Raw genomic sequence first — 18,284 nt, 5'->3', positions numbered from 1 at the left:
CTAAGGCTGCAGCAGGTGTTTAGGGTTCGTCTCCAATGATCCTCTTTCTGTTTCAATAGTCTCAAAGCTGAGTTCAAAAACCATGAATCAGGGCCCACAATAACAAGACTGGCTTGTGACACACGGGCTGCCCCCACCCCCAAATAATATAAATGCGGTGCTTGTGTTTTGCACCACTCGGTTGCACTTGGAACACTCCTCCAGAAGGCCTCTCCCGTGACCGGTACATCGGGTTTCCCTTCCACGGTGAACAAGATTCAACACAACCATCTAACCCCAAAGAAGTGGGAATTTAATTAAGCGACCCCAGGGAAGTGTCAGTCCCAAGCGCTGGTAACAGCTAATTGTACTATAATAGCGCTCGAAGGCGAACAGGTCCCCTTGCACTGAGTGACGGCGCTGCCCAAAAGAGAGCAGCGAGTGGTCCTGAAACTAGAGACAACAGCTGGCGTGACAGCCCGGGAGTCGTGACTGGCAGCAAGCGGCTCCTTCTCCGCCTCCGTCCTGGCGTGAGGTGTTTCCACATCGCCCGGGCACGGACTCGCCTCGCCGGCCGGCCGGCTTCTAACCCCTGCCACCTGTCCTTCCAGTGTCCTGCCCCGCCTCCCCCGGACCCTGCCCTGCGGACATCTCCGCTGCTGGGACGGATCTCGGGACGGGAGCGGGGGTCGGCTGGGGGCGAGGCGCACCCGTCCCGCCGGGAGCTGGGTTAGCGACAGCGCCTGCCTACAGCCGCTTTCCCCGCCGTGCAGCTGCTCTGTCCCGCCGGAGCGCAACCCCGCGCCCCCGGAACTGAACCCTGCCCGCGCCGGGAGTTAGGAAGGACCCCGCTCTCCTCCCTCGCGCAGGCTCCGCTCGCTGCGTCAGGACCGCACCATGGCTGCGGTTGGGGGCGGCCGCTGTTGCCCACACGCATGCGGTGGCGTGGCCGGGGACGCACAGCAGGTACGGGAGGGGAGCCCGCCGGGTCGGGCCGATCTTTCGTCCCTCGGCTGCGCTGGTGGCTCGGGCAATGATTTTAGTGCCCTGTAGCCTCCTATTAAAAGCCCAGGCGGGGGTACGCTGTAGAGGGGCAGAGTAACAACAGGTGGGGCCCTGGGACAACACAGTCACAAGGTGTCCTCCCATTATATTTAAATCTGTCCTGCTTATTGTTGCTCATGACGCATAGTAAAGTGCCACTTGAATTAATTTTAAACTAAGACTGGCAGGGCCCATTTGCTTTGTTCCATTAAAGCGAATCGTTTAAACAAGATGGAGTTATGGAGCTTTGGGGCCCTTCTCACCTGAGGGTCCTGGAGCAATTCCCCTTTTGCCCTTATGTTAATCTGCTGCTGGGTAAACAGCTGCCCTGCTCCAGGGTTTTGTGGAGGATGGTAGTTTGGGGTACCTTGTGCTCATCTGCACAGGAATTAGGGGAGGGCTTGAGATGGAATGTTCCCAACTCTTGTGAAACAGCAACAAAAACATTTATTACTTGACCTGTTCAGGATCTCTGCTTTGTTTTCTAAAAGGCTGCAGCATTCGCAGCAGCAGGGAGCACCACGGTGTGCTCCTTTGTCTAATCCTGACTCTGAGGGTAAGTCTATACTAGGGAAATAAGTCGAGTTAAGCATTCTAGCTATGGTATTTGCATAGCTAGGAGCGACATATCTGAATCGACTTACTTCCCTAGTGAAGTCCAAGCCTCTTTAGTCTGGTGAGGAAATCCCTTACTCAGCGCAGCAATGTGGAGTGCAGGAGTTGATGGCCCAGCCCAGAGAGTTCGATTTTGCTGTGTCTTCACCAGATGCGCAAAATCAAACTCCAGAAGATCAACCTCAGCATATCGCTCTTCTGGTAAGTATAGACAAAGTCTGAGGGACAGATTCGATGCCTGAGCTGCCTGACACTTTCCTGCAGCATCTGAGCTTTCTTTGGTAGTCACTCATCAGGTATTGACTTAACCCAAGTAAGTTTCAAAACCTCATCTTTCTGACCAGCATAAATTGATCCAAATGAGATTGCCTCTATCATTTTTCACATTAATATCCTGCAATAATAATGGATAGCTACAATAAACTATATATATTCAGTTGCTATTGATTTAACTCTTAGTTCTGTAAATTCTAAACGAATGATTTCAAAAAATGCCAGTTATTAGCTGGGAGCTCATTTTAAATTATAATCTGCTGAGCAAAAAAACAGTCTCTTCATAGAGCTCATGTAAATATGTCATTTTTCTTTGCAGCCAATATTATGAAAACTAGAGTGAAATCAAAGCATTATAGAATGCATGAAAAGAAGTTGGATTGTTCTTATAAACCAAACCAGAAAAGTAACAATCCAGATTTTAGCTGATGTAAATCAAATAACTCCACTGGCTTCACTAGAGTTTCGCTGATATATATCCACTGAGGATTTGGTCCAATATAGTTTAGTTGGCATCTAGCGGGGTGTGAAAAAGGAAGAGTAACATGTTAATAGCAACCTCGCTATAGAATTCATGTTGAAATCATATATTAACTGTTACTAATGACAATTTAGATTTTTAAAACTGATTTAATTTCAATAGTCTAATTTATTTTTCACCAATGTAAACATAAATGCTTAGGATTCTTACAGATGGACACACTTTGATAAAATGTATTATAGTTTAAAATCTTCTAAAGTTTCTGTTGTGCTTTTTTAACAAATTGCTCTTTTTAACTGTCCTGCTTCACAAGAAAACAAAACATAATGTTTTATTCAAAAGATGACAAACCACAGAGGAACAATGGTGTCTATGTTTAAAACAGCTGTACAAATGACAGCTAGTCCAGATGTGACAAAGATTATTCCTGTATTATGTAGTGTAGTACTTGTCAAGTTAAAGTCTTCAGCTTACGGTTTTGATGCATCAAGTTACAGTTTTGATGCAGCTACATGCTTATGCATTTATCCAGCCTTACGCAAACAAGGAAATCATCTATAAATCAGCAAGAAAAAAGCCTGCCCTGGCCAGGACCATCAACCCCATTCTACTGCTTCCCTAAACTGCAACTAACTCTTACATATCCCAACAAATTGTATATACACTAGTGTGCTGGCTCTTAAAACTAAGTGCATACAGGTGTGCATTTGCTTTATAGCTGTAAAACTACATACGTGCACAAGTTTTTGCAGGTACATGGCACTATTGATCAGCGTAAGTATTTGGAAAATAAAATTATTTTAATTAAAATGTATATTCTCCATCTTTTTCCATTAGGGAGTACCAAAAATGGATCACTTACATTTTCTGCTAAATGATACTAAATTATATTATGGCTGAAAAGATAACATGCTATTACACTTTATAGGGAATTTTCAGTTTCAGGTTTCCATCACAGAAAAATGTTACCTTTCCTAATGGTATGTTTTCCAGATACTTTTATACATAGTATTTTATTGGATTCAAGTAAATATAAAATATTGTCTATCTTTTGTGCTTGATAAAATCGAAGTTTCTACATCAGAAAGGGGAAAAACAGTTTCTAGGAGTGAACGTTCTTGGCTCCATAGTGTTTAAGCAATAAGACCAAAGCATCTGTTTTCTTATACAAAGCTAACTTTGGTGTCAGATACATGGGAATGTCTTGGTTTCCCAGTCACCATCTCCCTTTAAGTTGAATGAGTTACAGAATCTAAAATAAATCAATAAATGATGCTTTTCATGAAAAACGATTCTACTGTAAAAGTAGCCAAAAAACAACAATAACCTTTGAAGTTTGTGACAGCTGTTCAAAGGTTAAAAACTTTAGGAATATTGATATTGAAATATGTGTAACTGTGTTGCAAGTTGGAGAGCAAAGTGTGGATTCAAGTGTTTGAAACAAAACATACAAGTTTGAGCAGTTTTTTTGTACTGAGCAAGATAAGATGACGCATCTATTGTATATGCATGTGTGAGTGTGTGTATATATATATTAAAAAATGGCTCTCCACCCCAGAAACAGTTGCATTTCTGTGTTGTAAGTAATATACTTTAATATTGTAAATTCTAATAAGAGGACGTTTCAACAACTTCCCTAACATTGTCTGCAAAATAGTTTTCCTTTGCTGACTGCTATTATCTAATACACTTTTTCCCCTGTGTTTTTTTAGTTTTATAAGATGTTCAAAGGGTTCTCCATTTAATTTTTCTGATATGGGAACAGGAAATCAAAGCTGAGTTGCGCCACAGATGAACCATGAATGAGTCTGTGACATGGTACTCATCCTCAGGAGCTGTATAAATGTTTGTTATTCCATTGTATTTATAAAATTAGTGATTACATTAAAATGAACGTTTTCTTTGAAAGAAATATTGAAATGAGGCAATTAAGATAGCATCTGAAACAGTCTTACATTAGTAGGAATGTGAAGCTAACCAAGTGATCTAGTGACATGAACCCTTCTCTAGATATTTTAGTGCTAATTGAAAAGAAAATAACACATATCTAAAACTTATACAGTATGATCCATATATTTTCATAATCCCAGTTGATATAGCCTGTTAATAAAATTAGGAATTTTGTGATAATCTTGCAAAATAACTCTACTTAAAAGTTATTCAGAAGGACAAAATATATGGCATTTGGACTTTAAAACATATCATATTTCTAGAGATAATGGAAAATGTTCCAATATTTAGTGCTCGATGCATACTCTTTTGTCATGTGGTATGAATCTACAATGTAGATTTGTGGCTGTGGTTATACACAGGAAATTAATCTACATGTAACTTTGCAAGGAGAGGACTTAGCTGCCTTCAAAACATTTGAAGGTTGTAAACACTAAGAACGGGTAAATTTATTTAGGGCACAGTGGGAGAAATAAGAAAAAATTATGCTACTTTATGATCTGACAAAGGTAAACGAAAGGACTAGCTGACCTAATAGTTCTCTTTTATATGTAATCTATGTGGGGGTGAGCTACAGTTCATTGACTCTGCTGGGCTTTGGACCATGCCCTTGAACTATTAATGCTGACTGATGATTTTTTTATTTTTGTCATGTGGCCCACAAAAAAATGTCCAGGCTAGCACACAAACATACTGTCAGTCTTTAGTTCAGGCACCAGTAAGATTTACTTTATTTTATTTTGCAATCTATGTAAATCAGATTATCATCTCATGACATTGATTTCAAATTCATAATGAACAATTACTTTTTTTAAGGACAAGTTACACCCAAGAAATCTGATCCCAGAACTCTGTAAGCTGTTTTATCATTTAGGCTGGGTCACAGGAACTGGTGGAGGAATCAGCTTGAAACATGGGTAAGTGTGGGGTTTTGAAAGTGATAAGGGTACAGATGATGGGGTCAATTAAATAAGCGTTGAGTATGCTACAATGCATGAAGGATGGCTGAAATTTTGGAATGAGGCCTTAGAAAAACATATTGCAGAGAAAACATTCTTGGTCTCTGAGGAGGGACTAATTCTTATATTCAGATGAATCCTGAAGACATATTAGTAGGAGATAATTTAGGTAGGTCAGGCAATAAGAAGTCTTATAATTAATCAATTTTTGTGTGTCTGCGGTACTATAGAGTGTACAGTTAGGGACCACTTTTCTGTATAATTCTGTATGAAATGTACCACCATTATTCAGCTTGACATGCTTGAAGTTATTAATAGATACAGAGGTCCTCTTAGTGGTCTTTGAAAGAAAGGACCAGTATTCATAATAATACCACAGATGCGCTGTTAGTGCAAGATAAACTTGATCTGAGGTCACAATGTAGTAAAACAGTGAGACTTTTCCGTACTCTTTGCATCACCACATGCATGCAACTATGTAGCTGTTCAAGCATCTGTAGAACCCTGTGTGGGTACAAAATTTGTATCTGTATCCTCAACTGTAAAACTGAGGTACAGATATCCATATCCACATCCATGAATACAAAGTGGACATCCACAGATTTGCAGGATTCTAGATACAAAATTTGACTCTGCATTTGTATCTTTAAAAATGACCTGTAGATATTCTCACACAGATATGTGGATGTGGATACCCATGGACATAAAACAGGTATACATGTGTTCGCAGGGCTCTAAGCATCTGATCTGAGTAGAGGACTTTGACTTAAAAAGAGAGTGAGGTTGCACTTCCTACTATGTTCCTCTGCAATTTTTATAGGGTGGAAGAGTGTATTAGTCTGAGCACGGATAGAACCATTTACAGTTATCTGTAGTTCTCAAGTGCTTGCTCACACTGACTACCCTTGATGCCTTGGGCAGGTCATAAGGCTTTGCTTCATTTTCTGTCAGAGGCAAAGTGGATGAAGTAATATATTTTATTGAACCAGCTTTTGTTGATGTGAGAGAAAAGTTTTTGTCAACATTTACTGGTGGAATCCAGTTCAGTTACTCTGAATCATTCAGTGGTTCGGAGGTAGGATGTATTGGAAAATTGTTCTGAGACACTTTGTAAACTGTCCTGCATTTTAAACACAGTTTTTTATTGACAGCTCTTCATAAAAGAGTTAATTTTAATGCAAATAATTTTCCTTTGAGAAAGGAAAATTGTCTCCGTGGCAATGGCTAGATTGCAGGCTTCTGTTGACGAACTTCCGTTGACAGAAATTTTGTCAACAAGAGCGCATGTCCACACTGTAGATCTCTCAGAAGGGATCTGCCAGTCGATAGCATTCTGTCAACATCCCTGTACACCTTATTCCATGAGAAAGAAGGGATGTCTCGACGTGATGGGGGAGTTTTCCAGCGTTTGGCCCCATGTGGACAGGCCAAATGTTGAAAAAGCCTCTCCTGATAGCAGATATGCCAATTGCCCTGTCAGCAAAAGATAAACCATCTAGACACAGCCTTTGTTTCAGCAGCAATGAAATAATAGTCAATTGTTTAACTTACTACTTTCTGTCTTATCTTGCTTATAGGATGGCATCAAGTATCCCTAAATTTAATTCATTAGTGTTAATGCATTAGTAGTGCAAATAGGTAATTCATTAAAACCACTTTTTTGGCCTCAGAGATAGGATGTCTTTTGTCAAGATAAGTATATTTGAAGATTATATCTTATTCAAAGGACTTTGTCAAGTCCATAAATGTGAACGCCTTATTTTCCTTGGGAAACTAATACAATCTTTATCCTGAAATTGCAGGAAATGTATGTGTAGCTTTTCAAATTGTTCACTAGGTGTCTCTATACTACAGATTTTAAAATAAGGCCTTTGAATTTACCTAGCGATTACAAATATTATCTGGCATTTTATCACCTTCTTATTGTCTTTACTGAAAATATTTCACATGCAATTTTAAATAATTTAATTTATGTAAGGATGTTGAAATTCTTCATTTACATAAGCCTTGCAAGCCTTAGGCATTTGCACTTGAACGTAAATTGTTCATTTTATTGAGTTGTTCTGTTTTTCCTGTGCAAATTAAATATAACTATTTATGCTGTAAAATATATATGGTACAATTTAATGGTAACTACACAAATAATTTTATTTCTCAATAACTAAAAGTGATCACAGACACTAAGAACAAATTGATATTAAGCTATAAAAGATAGATTTCACATTTTTTTTCTTGCATCATTGTGTCTACTTTAAATTTCCCTTCCATTTTACTTGATCCCAACTGATATGGGGCGTAGGCTTTTTGGTTTTTTTTCCCATCAAAGATACACGTGTATTCTGTTAAAGCTGTAGGCAAGGTAAAAGGACCTTTTATATCTTGGGTGTTCTCAAAGCTTTCACTTCTCTATTAAGTTCAGTGTCACATATTGAAAATCACCTGTATATGAATGTGTGGTGTGAAGACAAATCTGGTTGTATTATCATATACTGTGTAAGCTAATTCTTTGTCAGTCATGGGTAGAGTATTGAAATGGCTCTAGCAAATTATATGTACTTCAAATTGTATCACTTTTACCTGGAACTAAATTCTGTATCTTTTCCTAGAGATGAAATCTACATTGCTCCATCAGGAGTCCAAAAGGAAAGAATTCAGGTGTGTAAACTTTTTTTCCCCCCTCAGAACTCATCTTTGAAAAGCAACAAAATTACTTTTTGTGAGCTATTTATTCCAAGTGTTCTTTCAAAGCAGCTTTTGGTTTGTTGTGAAATCTGAGATACCTTGTTATCTCTAACTACCTTCTTGAGACTGCTGATGATCAGGCTAGTATTGTGTGAGCTCAGAACCTCAATTCAGTACTTGTTCAGTGGCATATGTGGGTTACTCCTTTTGGCTGTTTCTACACAGGCCACTTCCTTTGGAAGTGGCATGCTAATACGCGGAGCAAAAGATGCAAATTCCCCATGCCTCATTAGCATAACGTCATGTGATTTGGAGTCTGGAAGACCGTTCTTCTGGAGGCCCCTTCTTCCTGAAAATTTTTGGGCATTTTGGAGTCTGGAAGAACAGTCTTCCGGACTCCAAATCACGTGACGCTGTGCTAATGAGGCACAGGGAATTTGCATCCGCACCTCATTAGCATCTTTCACTCCATGTATTAGCATGCCACTTCCGAAGGAAGTGGCCTGTGTAGAAGTGGCCTTTGAGTTTTCATGTCCTGAATTAGAACTGACCATGAGTACAGCAACCCCAAATCTGTTCTTCAACAACCCAACTTGCAGCTGGTTTCCTACAGTTTCAGCTAATAGTGTTTACATACAGATAGGTAACTGTGTGGTAAAGCTTCAATTCTAAATATTTTTGTTTGTTTGTATGTAAATCTTTCGTCTTCTTGGGCTTCTTTGTAGGCAGATAGGATCTGCCCAGCTAAGAATTACCTTAGTCTATTTCAGTTCCTCTCACCTAAGAATAAAAGCAGAAGTATTGCTGGTAGTAAATAGCAAACACTGCCTGCTGATTTGTGCTACTGGGAACAACTCTGGCACAGAAACAAATGTGGAGCAAGAGTCAACGCTCCACTTCTCCCCCTGAGATAATACAATAAAGGTTGATTTGGGGGAATCCTCTGAATGATCTGAGATTTAGATTTCCACATAAAAATAATTAAATGTGCTTGCAGAAGAAAAGTTGGAGGCGAGATGCATTCTGGTGTGCTATATAGTTGATTTTAAATTTTAAAAAAATTGTGTGCTTAATCTCATGGAGAAATTGTTCAGGAACAGTTTATTAATTCAGAAGTATGGTTTATGTAAAGTTGCCAAAAGCAAGCCTGCTTTCTAGGTATCTCTCCAGAAGATGAATAAATTTATTTTAGGAAAGAGTGTTACAGTTTAAGTAGTTTTACCTCTCTCACAGCCTGAAGATATGTTTGTTTGTGACATAGAAGAACGGGACATCACTGGCCCTTCACCACACAAGAAACTAAAGAAAAGCCAGTGCACGCCTCTTTTTATGAATGCTTACACCATGAGAGGTATGCAGTAGATGCATTTGATTCAAACAATAATTAAGTACAAATTTGCTCATGAAATATAAACTCCTTTTAAATCATAAGTTGTACCCTCACTGGAATTTAATATTGCCTTACTTGGAAAATATTCTAGTAGCTAAATTTCTAGACTCATGACCGTCCAGTGATTTTATACAAATAGATTTCAGGCCATAGTAAAATCCTTTGCAATTGCAAAGGTAACCAAATTCCTAGTTAACACTGGAATAAGAAATGTAAAACTTAAAATTCCAAATCATTGGCAGAATATGTGTTTATTTCAAAATTATAAATATTTTGAAAAACAAAACTTTTTATCTAATTATGATGCATGCCACGTCATGAGTTTAGGATTCTATTTGTCTTGCATCTGTTGATGCCAGAATTGTTTTCTACATTGTGGAAGTAGCATACCTTCACATTAAATCTTTCTGACACCCACTAACCCCCCCCCCCCCCCCCCCGAAAAGATTTTGAGAGTCTGTTCTTGTTTTCATTTAAAGGAAACTTACACATGTAGACTGTTTGCATATCTAAAGAAGAATTTGTAATTTTCAACAACATTGTAGATTTATAACTTGTGATTCCTGTGTTTGATCTTTATACCACACCACAATATAAAAATAAAATGATTAAAAGTGATGTCAGGGAACTAATTTATAGTTTCCAGAGAGAAATGGCTATATAGCAAAACAAAATCTCTCCTCTTCTGAGTTCTTTGAATATTCTGCCATAAATAAGTCAAAATTTTAATGGTTTAGAACCTCAGTGCTCTTTGGTGATGCAATTAAAATGTTTTAGTCATCTCACCAGATTGAAATGTAAAATAGATGCATGAGGGAGAAGGTTTGCCTGGAACTTGTGCTACAACCAGTCACTGACGCCCTAAAAATAGCTCTTACTATTCTTTGTAGATTACCTAGGAAGGTTGTGGAATCTCCATCACTGGAGATGTTTAAGAGCGGGTTAGATAGATGTCTATCAGGGATGGTCTAGATGATGTTTGGTCCTGCCAAGAAGGCAGGGACCTTGACTCATTGACCTCTTGATGTCCCTTCCAGTTCCAGGGTTCTGTGATTCTACAGTTTACTTCCTGGTAGTATATGTGCTGTTTGCTCTAAAGAAGTATTTTTCTTGTCTAGTCCATTAGCGAGGATGTTGAGCAGAAGGGCTGAAACTTGCTTTCACATGTCAGTTTCTTAACGGAATGTAGGGAATCCCATTTCAGTATACTTGAAGGGATCCTGTTTTCTTCTTCCCCCCAGAAGCTGGAGCTGTGATCCATACTCATTCAAAAGCTGCTGTCATGGCTACCCTTCTCTATCCAGGAAGTGAGTTTAGAATTACTCATCAGGAAATGATAAAAGGAATCAAGAAATGCACTTCTGGAGGGTACTACAGGTAGATTCACATTTACAAAACTAACCCTGGATATATGGCTACCTCTCTATTACTGTCCAGTATACGCTATTTCTGCTAAATGTCACCTTTAGAAATGTCTGTGGCGGTGTCCGCATTCAAGTGAGCAAGATTTGAAATAAGTCAGAGGAACATTAAGCAAGTGTCTATTTGGAATAAAACTCACTATGTATGTCTCAGATCAAAGCTCAAATCCAGTTTGAGGAACATTAAACTGCCTAGGGAAAAACAATGGTTTCCATTGTAATTAATTTCCTTTCTATTCCAGAATGCTTCTTTTATTGTGAATTTGTATAGCAATGAAAGAGAACAGGCTGCCCTTTTTAATACCGATGCCAGATATGGTGAAGAGGCAGCAGTCCTAACTTCCAGCATGCTGTCTCAGGGGTGACCGTAAGCTAGGGGTGGTAAATAAGTAGCCCATCAGCTAGATATGGTTCATCGGGGTAGCTCCTTGCGGGCTGCCAGACATTTTGTATACCTGCGCATACATAAGTACGGTCACTTGCAGCTCCTGTTGGCTGCAGATCACCATTCCCAGCCACGGAACATGGTTTAAAAGACACTGCCTTAGACTGCACAGTGCTTTCACATGTCTTCATACAAATTACTCTGTTTAGAACCAGATTTTCCTTCTGTGAATGAATGCATTCAATACTAGATCAGTATTGCTTCATATCCAGAATTTAACTCTTTTTTTTTTTTTGGAGGGTGTTCTCCCTCCGTCTACTCAGAAAAACCCGTGTGATCTTTATGATGAATCTGAACTGAGTTAAAGTTTTATTATGTCTATTTTAAAAAGTTTCTGCAAAGATTATTTAAGGTTCAGGTCAGTGCCAGATATCTCAGTCCCTCTTTGTTACACATTGTTGTGTAAATTCCACTGAACAGCATGCAACATCTTCCTTATAGTGCAGTAGTTCTCAAACTGCTATCTGATGATTGCATGGGTCCCACTGAGGACTTTGTCACACGCAGAAACGTCTTTAATTCTTCAAGTACTGACAATCACTTCTGTTGGTGTCCCTGGGCTGGACTCTCAGGATTTCCAAAGCCTTTTTCAGACCAGCCAAATTTAGATGTTTTAATCCTCAGGTACTGATTCGTATCTTTCTTTATTGGGTGCTTTTTAAAGTAAATTTTGCCAGGATCGAGTTAGTAAATGTTGTCAGTATTAGAGGGGAAACCAATGAGGAAGACAGCAGACAAACTGTGAAGCAACTCACATTGGTGAAAGAAGTAAAAGCAAACAATGAAAGGAGATTGAGGCTAGGTCTACACTAGCCACCGAAGAGCGAATGCTTAGGTTCGATCTTCCAGGTCACTGTTTTGCACATGTATGAAACGGCGTGTTCTGGGATCAATGTCGAACCCAGAACACCTTGCAAGCCACAAGGATTAAGGCACGTCAGCAGGTGGAACACACCTGTTGACATTCTGCAGTGAGGTCAGGGACCAATGTCAATGGCTGCAAAATTGATTTTAAGTCTACAAATGGCGTAGCTAAAATTGTGTAGCAGCCATCGACATTCCCATAAGCGTAGACGTAGCCTTACTGCTGAGTAAAGTAAATTCCTAACTCCAAGAGAGAGAATAAATGGCAGGTACAAAACGTAAGCAGGCAGTTAAACCTAGTGCATTGAATGGTTTTGTTTGTGTTTTTGTGTCCAGAATACTTTTCAAGTATTCCTGGCACAGTGCAACCCAACATTTGTAGCTTTCGTAGGGAAGGGATTGAATCAGATTTGGGATAGGGAGTGTCCTTGGGGGGAAGTATACAAAGCATGGCTCACAAAATGAGAGAGTTGGAGATGTTACCAAATTTTCTGCAAATGACAGGATAACCTCTTAGGTCGGGTAAAGCTTAGGCCAGTGGTTCTTAGGTGTGGAAAAAGAAGTGTACTACTATCTATGCCATGTAAGAGTGGGAACAGAGTAATCTCCTGATAGAGAATACTTCAGAACATGTTGGTTTTAAAATGCAATATCATCTCATTTTCTCTTTAGATATGATGATAAGTTAGTGGTCCCCATTATTGAGAATACACCAGAAGAGAAGGATCTCAAGGAACGAATGGCACATGCAATGAAGGAATACCCAGATTCTTGTGCTGTATTGGTCAGACGTCATGGAGTTTATGTATGGGGAGAAACCTGGGAAAAAGCCAAAACAATGTGAGTGCAATTTAAAGAATATCGTATCTGTTGTCATATCAGTCCTGAAATATTAATGGAGGTAGAATCACTGCTGATGTACCTCAGCCATAGTTGATGCTTCTCTCCCTTGGCTGACACCACCAGTAACTCTCGGAGTGAAATATTGGTTCTGTTGAAGTCAGTAGAGAGCTTTACCTGTAAGGCCATGATTTCATCCTTGATTTTACCTGTAAGGCCATGATTTCATCCTCCATCCTTCCTCTTTCACAATTACCTCAGGCTGGGTCTACACTAGCAAGTTCTTTCAGAAAACCAGGCCCTTTGTTGAGAGAGCCTGCAGAGGGTTTGCACACAAAATGAACTCTTGATCTGAAATCGGAAGAATGTGGCACTTTTTCCAGCAGCCCTCTTCCTCCCACAGATGAGGAAGACCACCTTTTTTGAAAGAGCAGTCCCCAGATTTTTTGATGCCTAGCCCAGTCTTTGAAAAGAGCAGGGATTGTGTGGCCACTCTCTCGAAAGAGCAGATCAAGCTTTTGATCTACTTTTGTGTGGGGGAACACACTCTTTTGAAAAGTTTTTTTGAACGAGATCTTCCAGAAGAACTTCTTTTGAAAGATCGCTGTAGTGTAGACATAACCCCACTTTATGAAATTCCTGACAACGTAATTTCATATGGGAAGGCTGCTCCCACATAGGCATCAGCTGCTGGAGAAGATCTCCACGTTGCTTACATGGGTCCCTCACAGTCCCTTCCTCAACACCCTTCATGCCACTTATGCAGAGTGTTTTAAATGATATTTTTTTCCCATAAATTGGAATCCATTCCCCACCTGCCAGGGGAAAGCTATGCAAGCACAGACTCTGGGCACCACAGAGACCTTGCTAACCCTTCCCCACCAGAGACTTTATTGTGGAGGTGAAATGAATATTGTAATAAAGTGATAACAGGAATGGGGTGCCTTACTACTGCTCAGAGTAGAGTAGAAAAATAGTCCCTTTTTAAAAAATGCCATTTCCTAAGGATGCATCCCAACTCCACATTTCTCCTGTTTTTTTTGTTTTCTTTTTCCTGAAGGTGTGAATGTTATGATTACCTGTTCGATATTGCAGTACAGATGAAGCAGCATGGACTAGATCCTGAAAAACATCCAGCGGAAGAAAATGGGATTGTATAAACTACCACAATGCAGTTCTGTACCCCACTCACTCACCCACTCAAAATTGCTGTGCAAAAAGTTTAAATGTATTTGTCAGCCCTCCAGCATTTTTAACTGCAGGCCCTTCTACTGCATCTGGGAGAGTATGTTGTATGGTGAATTATATTGAATGTGTTCAGTAACATCAAGTGAAGGACATATAGCCCCAAATCTTGCACATGGATTCCTGCAGATGCACATTTCAATTGCAGGATCAGGGCCACGCTTAGCAATCCTGGTTTACCTTCCCCCCCACACCCCCCATGGTTAGCAGTTGTTGAATGCTGTTTGATTAATTTCAGCAGGAATAATGTATCACTTCAGACAGTAAAACTGCAGTGGATTTGGCTCCCTGTTTCCAAGGAATTGATGCTTAATAGTAGTTGAATCTGTCTCAACATCTAACTTCAGATCATTTTCGTAACTGAATGTTTTAAGCAGAACAAAGAAATTCAGAGCAGAAGCCTTAACTCCATCTCAGTGTACCTGACTTTTTGATATAGCAGCATATAGTACACATAAATTAACTGTATCTTCAGTTGTGCCTCCCATCTCTCTCAGGGCCTGCAGCAGCGCCAGTCTCGAGAGGCCAGCACACTGGCTCTGAAGGCAGCAGCAGCAGCTTACTGGCTGCTCATTGCTCATGCCCACCATTTTGCCTGCTCCTATGTCACCGCCTTATTGCTTCTGCCTTACACTCAACCTTGCATCTGTTCTACTCTGGCTTGCCTGCTACCCTGTGTGCTCCAGTTCCTGCCCTCTGGCTTAACCCTTGGCTCTAGTGTCTAGGTCCTGATCTCCAGCATGACTCTGGGCTCCAACGTCACACTACTGACTCCATCTGTGACCCTAATCTTAGTTCCCAAAACTATTCCAATCACCAGGTCACTATTACTACACGGCTAGATTGCCTTTGATCCATTAATTATTGCACAGCATCAACAACCTTGAGTGAGTATTTGCTCTTCTGACAACTTCAACCCAAACTTGCCTTGCAAGGCAATGTTCCTTTAGATGATCTGGGTTTTTATATACTATACTCAGAATAATATCTGTATTTAGATGAGATGATTCAAACTGAGGCGCCAGATAGGCCAGACACAAACACACTTCTATATTTTTATGCAGCATCTAGCATCAGTATTTAGGCAGTTTGTAATTTTTCTAGAATGAGTGGTTTTATTACAAATCAACCACAGGTTGAACCTCTCTAGTCTGGCATTCTCTCGTCTGGCAACGTCTGTAATCCGGTATGATTTTTAACTAGCCGGATGACTACTTATGGCTGTGACCAAGTTTCCTGTGGTTCCATAAAGTTTGTTTACAGCCACCAGTCGTGGCTCTCAGTGTTCTGTGCTGCTATTTAGCTGTTATTTGCCCCTAAATGTTTTCTAAGAGCCCAGTAAGCAGTGGAAGTATTGGTAGCCACTAGAGAATATTGACCTCCCATGGTTCAGCAAATTCTCTCATTTGGCACTGGGCAGGTCCCAAGTGTACCAGACTAGAGAGGGTCAACCTGTATAGCACTGTATATAATGGAAAGAGGAACATGTCTGTGTGTGAGCAGGAACTGATTATAGCACTTGGAGTATGTCCACGTAGCAATTTGACACTTGTTATCCTGTGACAGCTGACTGGGGCTGAGAGGGCTCATTATGAGGCTGTTTAATCGCTGTGCAGACTTCAGACTCTGGGACTCTCCCACCTTGCTAGGTCCTAGAACCTGGGCTCCAGCCTCAGCCCAGATGTCTACACTGCAGTTATGCAATGTACCTGGAGTTGTGTTGGTCCCAGGATTCTACCAAGGTGAGGCAAGTGAGGTAATCTCTTTTATTGGACCAGTTTCTTCCGCTGATAGAGAAAAATTATATAGCCACGCAGAGCTCTGCAGGTTTGGGAAAGATTCTCCCTGTGTTACAGCAAAATGCAAGATGAAACAGATGCTGAGCATAAGCAAATAGTACATAATGTAAGGGGCCTACACAAAGATACCTATTCCTAAAAATCTGAGTGATCTTCAAAGATTGCAGAGTCTGTGTTTGAAGAAACACTTTGTAATCAAATTAGTGATTTCATAGAAGTATTAAAATCCTTTTGAGTATTTATTGTTTAATAACTTGTTTAGAATCTGTATTTGTCTTGTTTCTTCCACCCAGGTTTGGGTGTTCTGATCTGCCACACAAATCTGAGATTCTGCTGCAGGCAGCCCAAAGCAGAAGAGGATGTTATTCCATTCATTTGATAGCTGGAGACTATTTTTGACCGTAAAGTGGTTTGGAAGGAAAGGAGGGAAACATTTTTCTTAAAAATTGCTATGGAAGAATTTCTTCAAAACAAAAAATCACTTTGATTTTCCCACTGCAATTCTAAGTTTCTGGAATGCTCTTCTGTGAAATCAAATGCAGACAATATGATGGCCAAAAATAAAGAGCGAGGTTGTAGAAGAAAATAAAGTATAATCTGTTACTAAAATTGAATCAGTGTATATTTGTCATCAATACTTATTTGCAGCAGTACAAAAGAAATCACCACTTAGGGTTTTCCACACCAAACCCACCATCCTACAAAATAATAATTTAAAAAATAACACATGGTTGCAAAGTTATAAACAGAAAGTTGTAACAGTAAATATATATTTATTTCCATTGGCATGTTTGTGTTTTTAAAACAAGCGTTAATTGATGGTCTTGGAAACCTCTGGTAATTTCAAAAAAATACAGGTTACACCTCTCAAAATGGTATTCTCTCATCTGTTGCCAGATGAGAGCAGCCGCCCCTGGGGTAGGAGCCCAAGCGGGGCTGTGAGCAGGAGTCCCTGCCTGCCTTGTGGTTGCAGGGCCAGGGCTGGAAGCTGAACCCCCCCAGCAGCTGGCATAAGGGGGAATAAGGGGACTTCGAAGTAGGCGGGGTCCTTTCGAAAAGGAGCCCCGTCTGGATGAGACGCGCGGCAGCAAGCCACATCAATTTCGAAGCGCCGTGGCTGCCGACATGCTAATGAAGCGCTGAATATGCATTTCAGCGCTTCATTAGTAAACTTCGAAATGGCCATTTGCGTGGCCATTTCGAAGTTTGGGGCACGTGTAGATGTAGCCTGAAAGTCCCACAGTCCAGCAGAGCGCTCAGGCTGCCTGCCTGCCATGGGCCTAGCTATGCTGCTCCCAGAAGCACTGCATGGAGAGGCTGCTGTCAAATGTGGCTGCACAGCCCAGAGGGGCAGCAGGTCTCCACTTGCTGCTTCTGCTCCCAACACCATTCTCACAGGTCTCATTGGCTGGAAAGTGGCCAATGGGAGCTGTGGGGGTGATGCTTGCAGTCACAGGCAGCACACGTGGGCCCACTGTTCCCCTCGCTCTGAGAGGCATGCAGACGCATTTGCGAGCAGGAGCTGGCCACTTTAAGTGGCATGGGGCACCATCACATGAGCACGCTCCAGTCAAAGAGCCACTTATAGTAAGCATTTCCTGCCTAGGGCCAGAGCATACACCTCACACCTTCTCCCACAACCAAGCCTCTTCCCGTGCCCAGCACCCCTACACCCCTTCCAAGTCAGAACCCCCTCCTGCATTCAAATTCACTTCCAGGCATCACGTCTCCTCCATTAATGTAATCGATATGTGCAGCCTGTGACCACTTAACAGAATTCTTAGAGTGGCCCACCTGCAAAAATTACCACCCCTGGTCTTGATGGACATTTGATGCATGGTGTATTTGATGCAGTGGTGTTCTGTTCTTGGCTTTCCTATCTTGTAGCTGGTCGCTGGATATTCCTCTTGCCCTGTCAATTTGTTTTTTTATTTCTCCTACTGGGTAATTCAGGTTTATGAAATTTTGGTAAAGATTTTGTAATTTACAGTCTGTCAGTAGGATCAGAGCAAATGTGATTGTACCTCAGGCTTGACTGTAAACAGTGGATCTGGTTATGTGTGCAGGATGGAAGCTAGAAGCGTGTAGGTAAGTATAGCGATCAGTGGGTTTCTGGTAGAGTGTGGTACCAATCAGGCCATCCTTGATTTGTACTGTAGTGTCCAGGAAATGTATGTCTCGTGTGGAGTAGTTGAGGCATAAGTTGATGGTGGGGTGCAGATTGTTATAGTCTCTGTGGAATTCTAGCGTCTCTATACCCTGGGTCCAAATCAAAGATGTCATCAATGTATCATATG

At 40.8% G+C, this 18,284-nt stretch overlaps 1 protein-coding gene across 5 annotated transcripts; it reads left to right on the top strand.

The window, feature by feature from the left end:
• Positions 1-684: 684 nt before the first annotated feature.
• On the top strand, positions 685-16,601 carry APIP (APAF1 interacting protein). 5 transcript variants are annotated; one of them, XM_074997489.1, is made up of 8 exons: positions 688-945; positions 5,159-5,259; positions 7,908-7,956; positions 9,217-9,334; positions 10,615-10,750; positions 12,776-12,943; positions 14,004-14,117; positions 16,281-16,601. In XM_074997489.1, the coding sequence occupies exons 1-7, from the start codon at positions 877-879 to the stop codon at positions 14,101-14,103; spliced, it is 741 nt and encodes a 246-aa protein (XP_074853590.1). In that variant the 5' UTR covers positions 688-876; the 3' UTR covers positions 14,104-14,117; positions 16,281-16,601. The 5 variants fall into 5 exon arrangements, 3 of the variants coding, with proteins under 3 accessions (XP_074853587.1, XP_074853590.1, XP_074853588.1); XR_012646002.1 differs by having other exon boundaries at positions 694-945; positions 14,004-15,075; XR_012646001.1 differs by having other exon boundaries at positions 694-945; positions 14,004-15,930.
• Positions 16,602-18,284: the final 1,683 nt, after the last annotated feature.

This window comes from Carettochelys insculpta, chromosome 6, assembly GCF_033958435.1.
Source record: "Carettochelys insculpta isolate YL-2023 chromosome 6, ASM3395843v1, whole genome shotgun sequence".
NCBI lineage: Eukaryota > Metazoa > Chordata > Testudines > Carettochelyidae > Carettochelys > Carettochelys insculpta.
The sequence above is the reverse complement of the archived record's forward strand: the minus strand, read 5'-3'. Positions and strand labels throughout refer to the sequence as shown.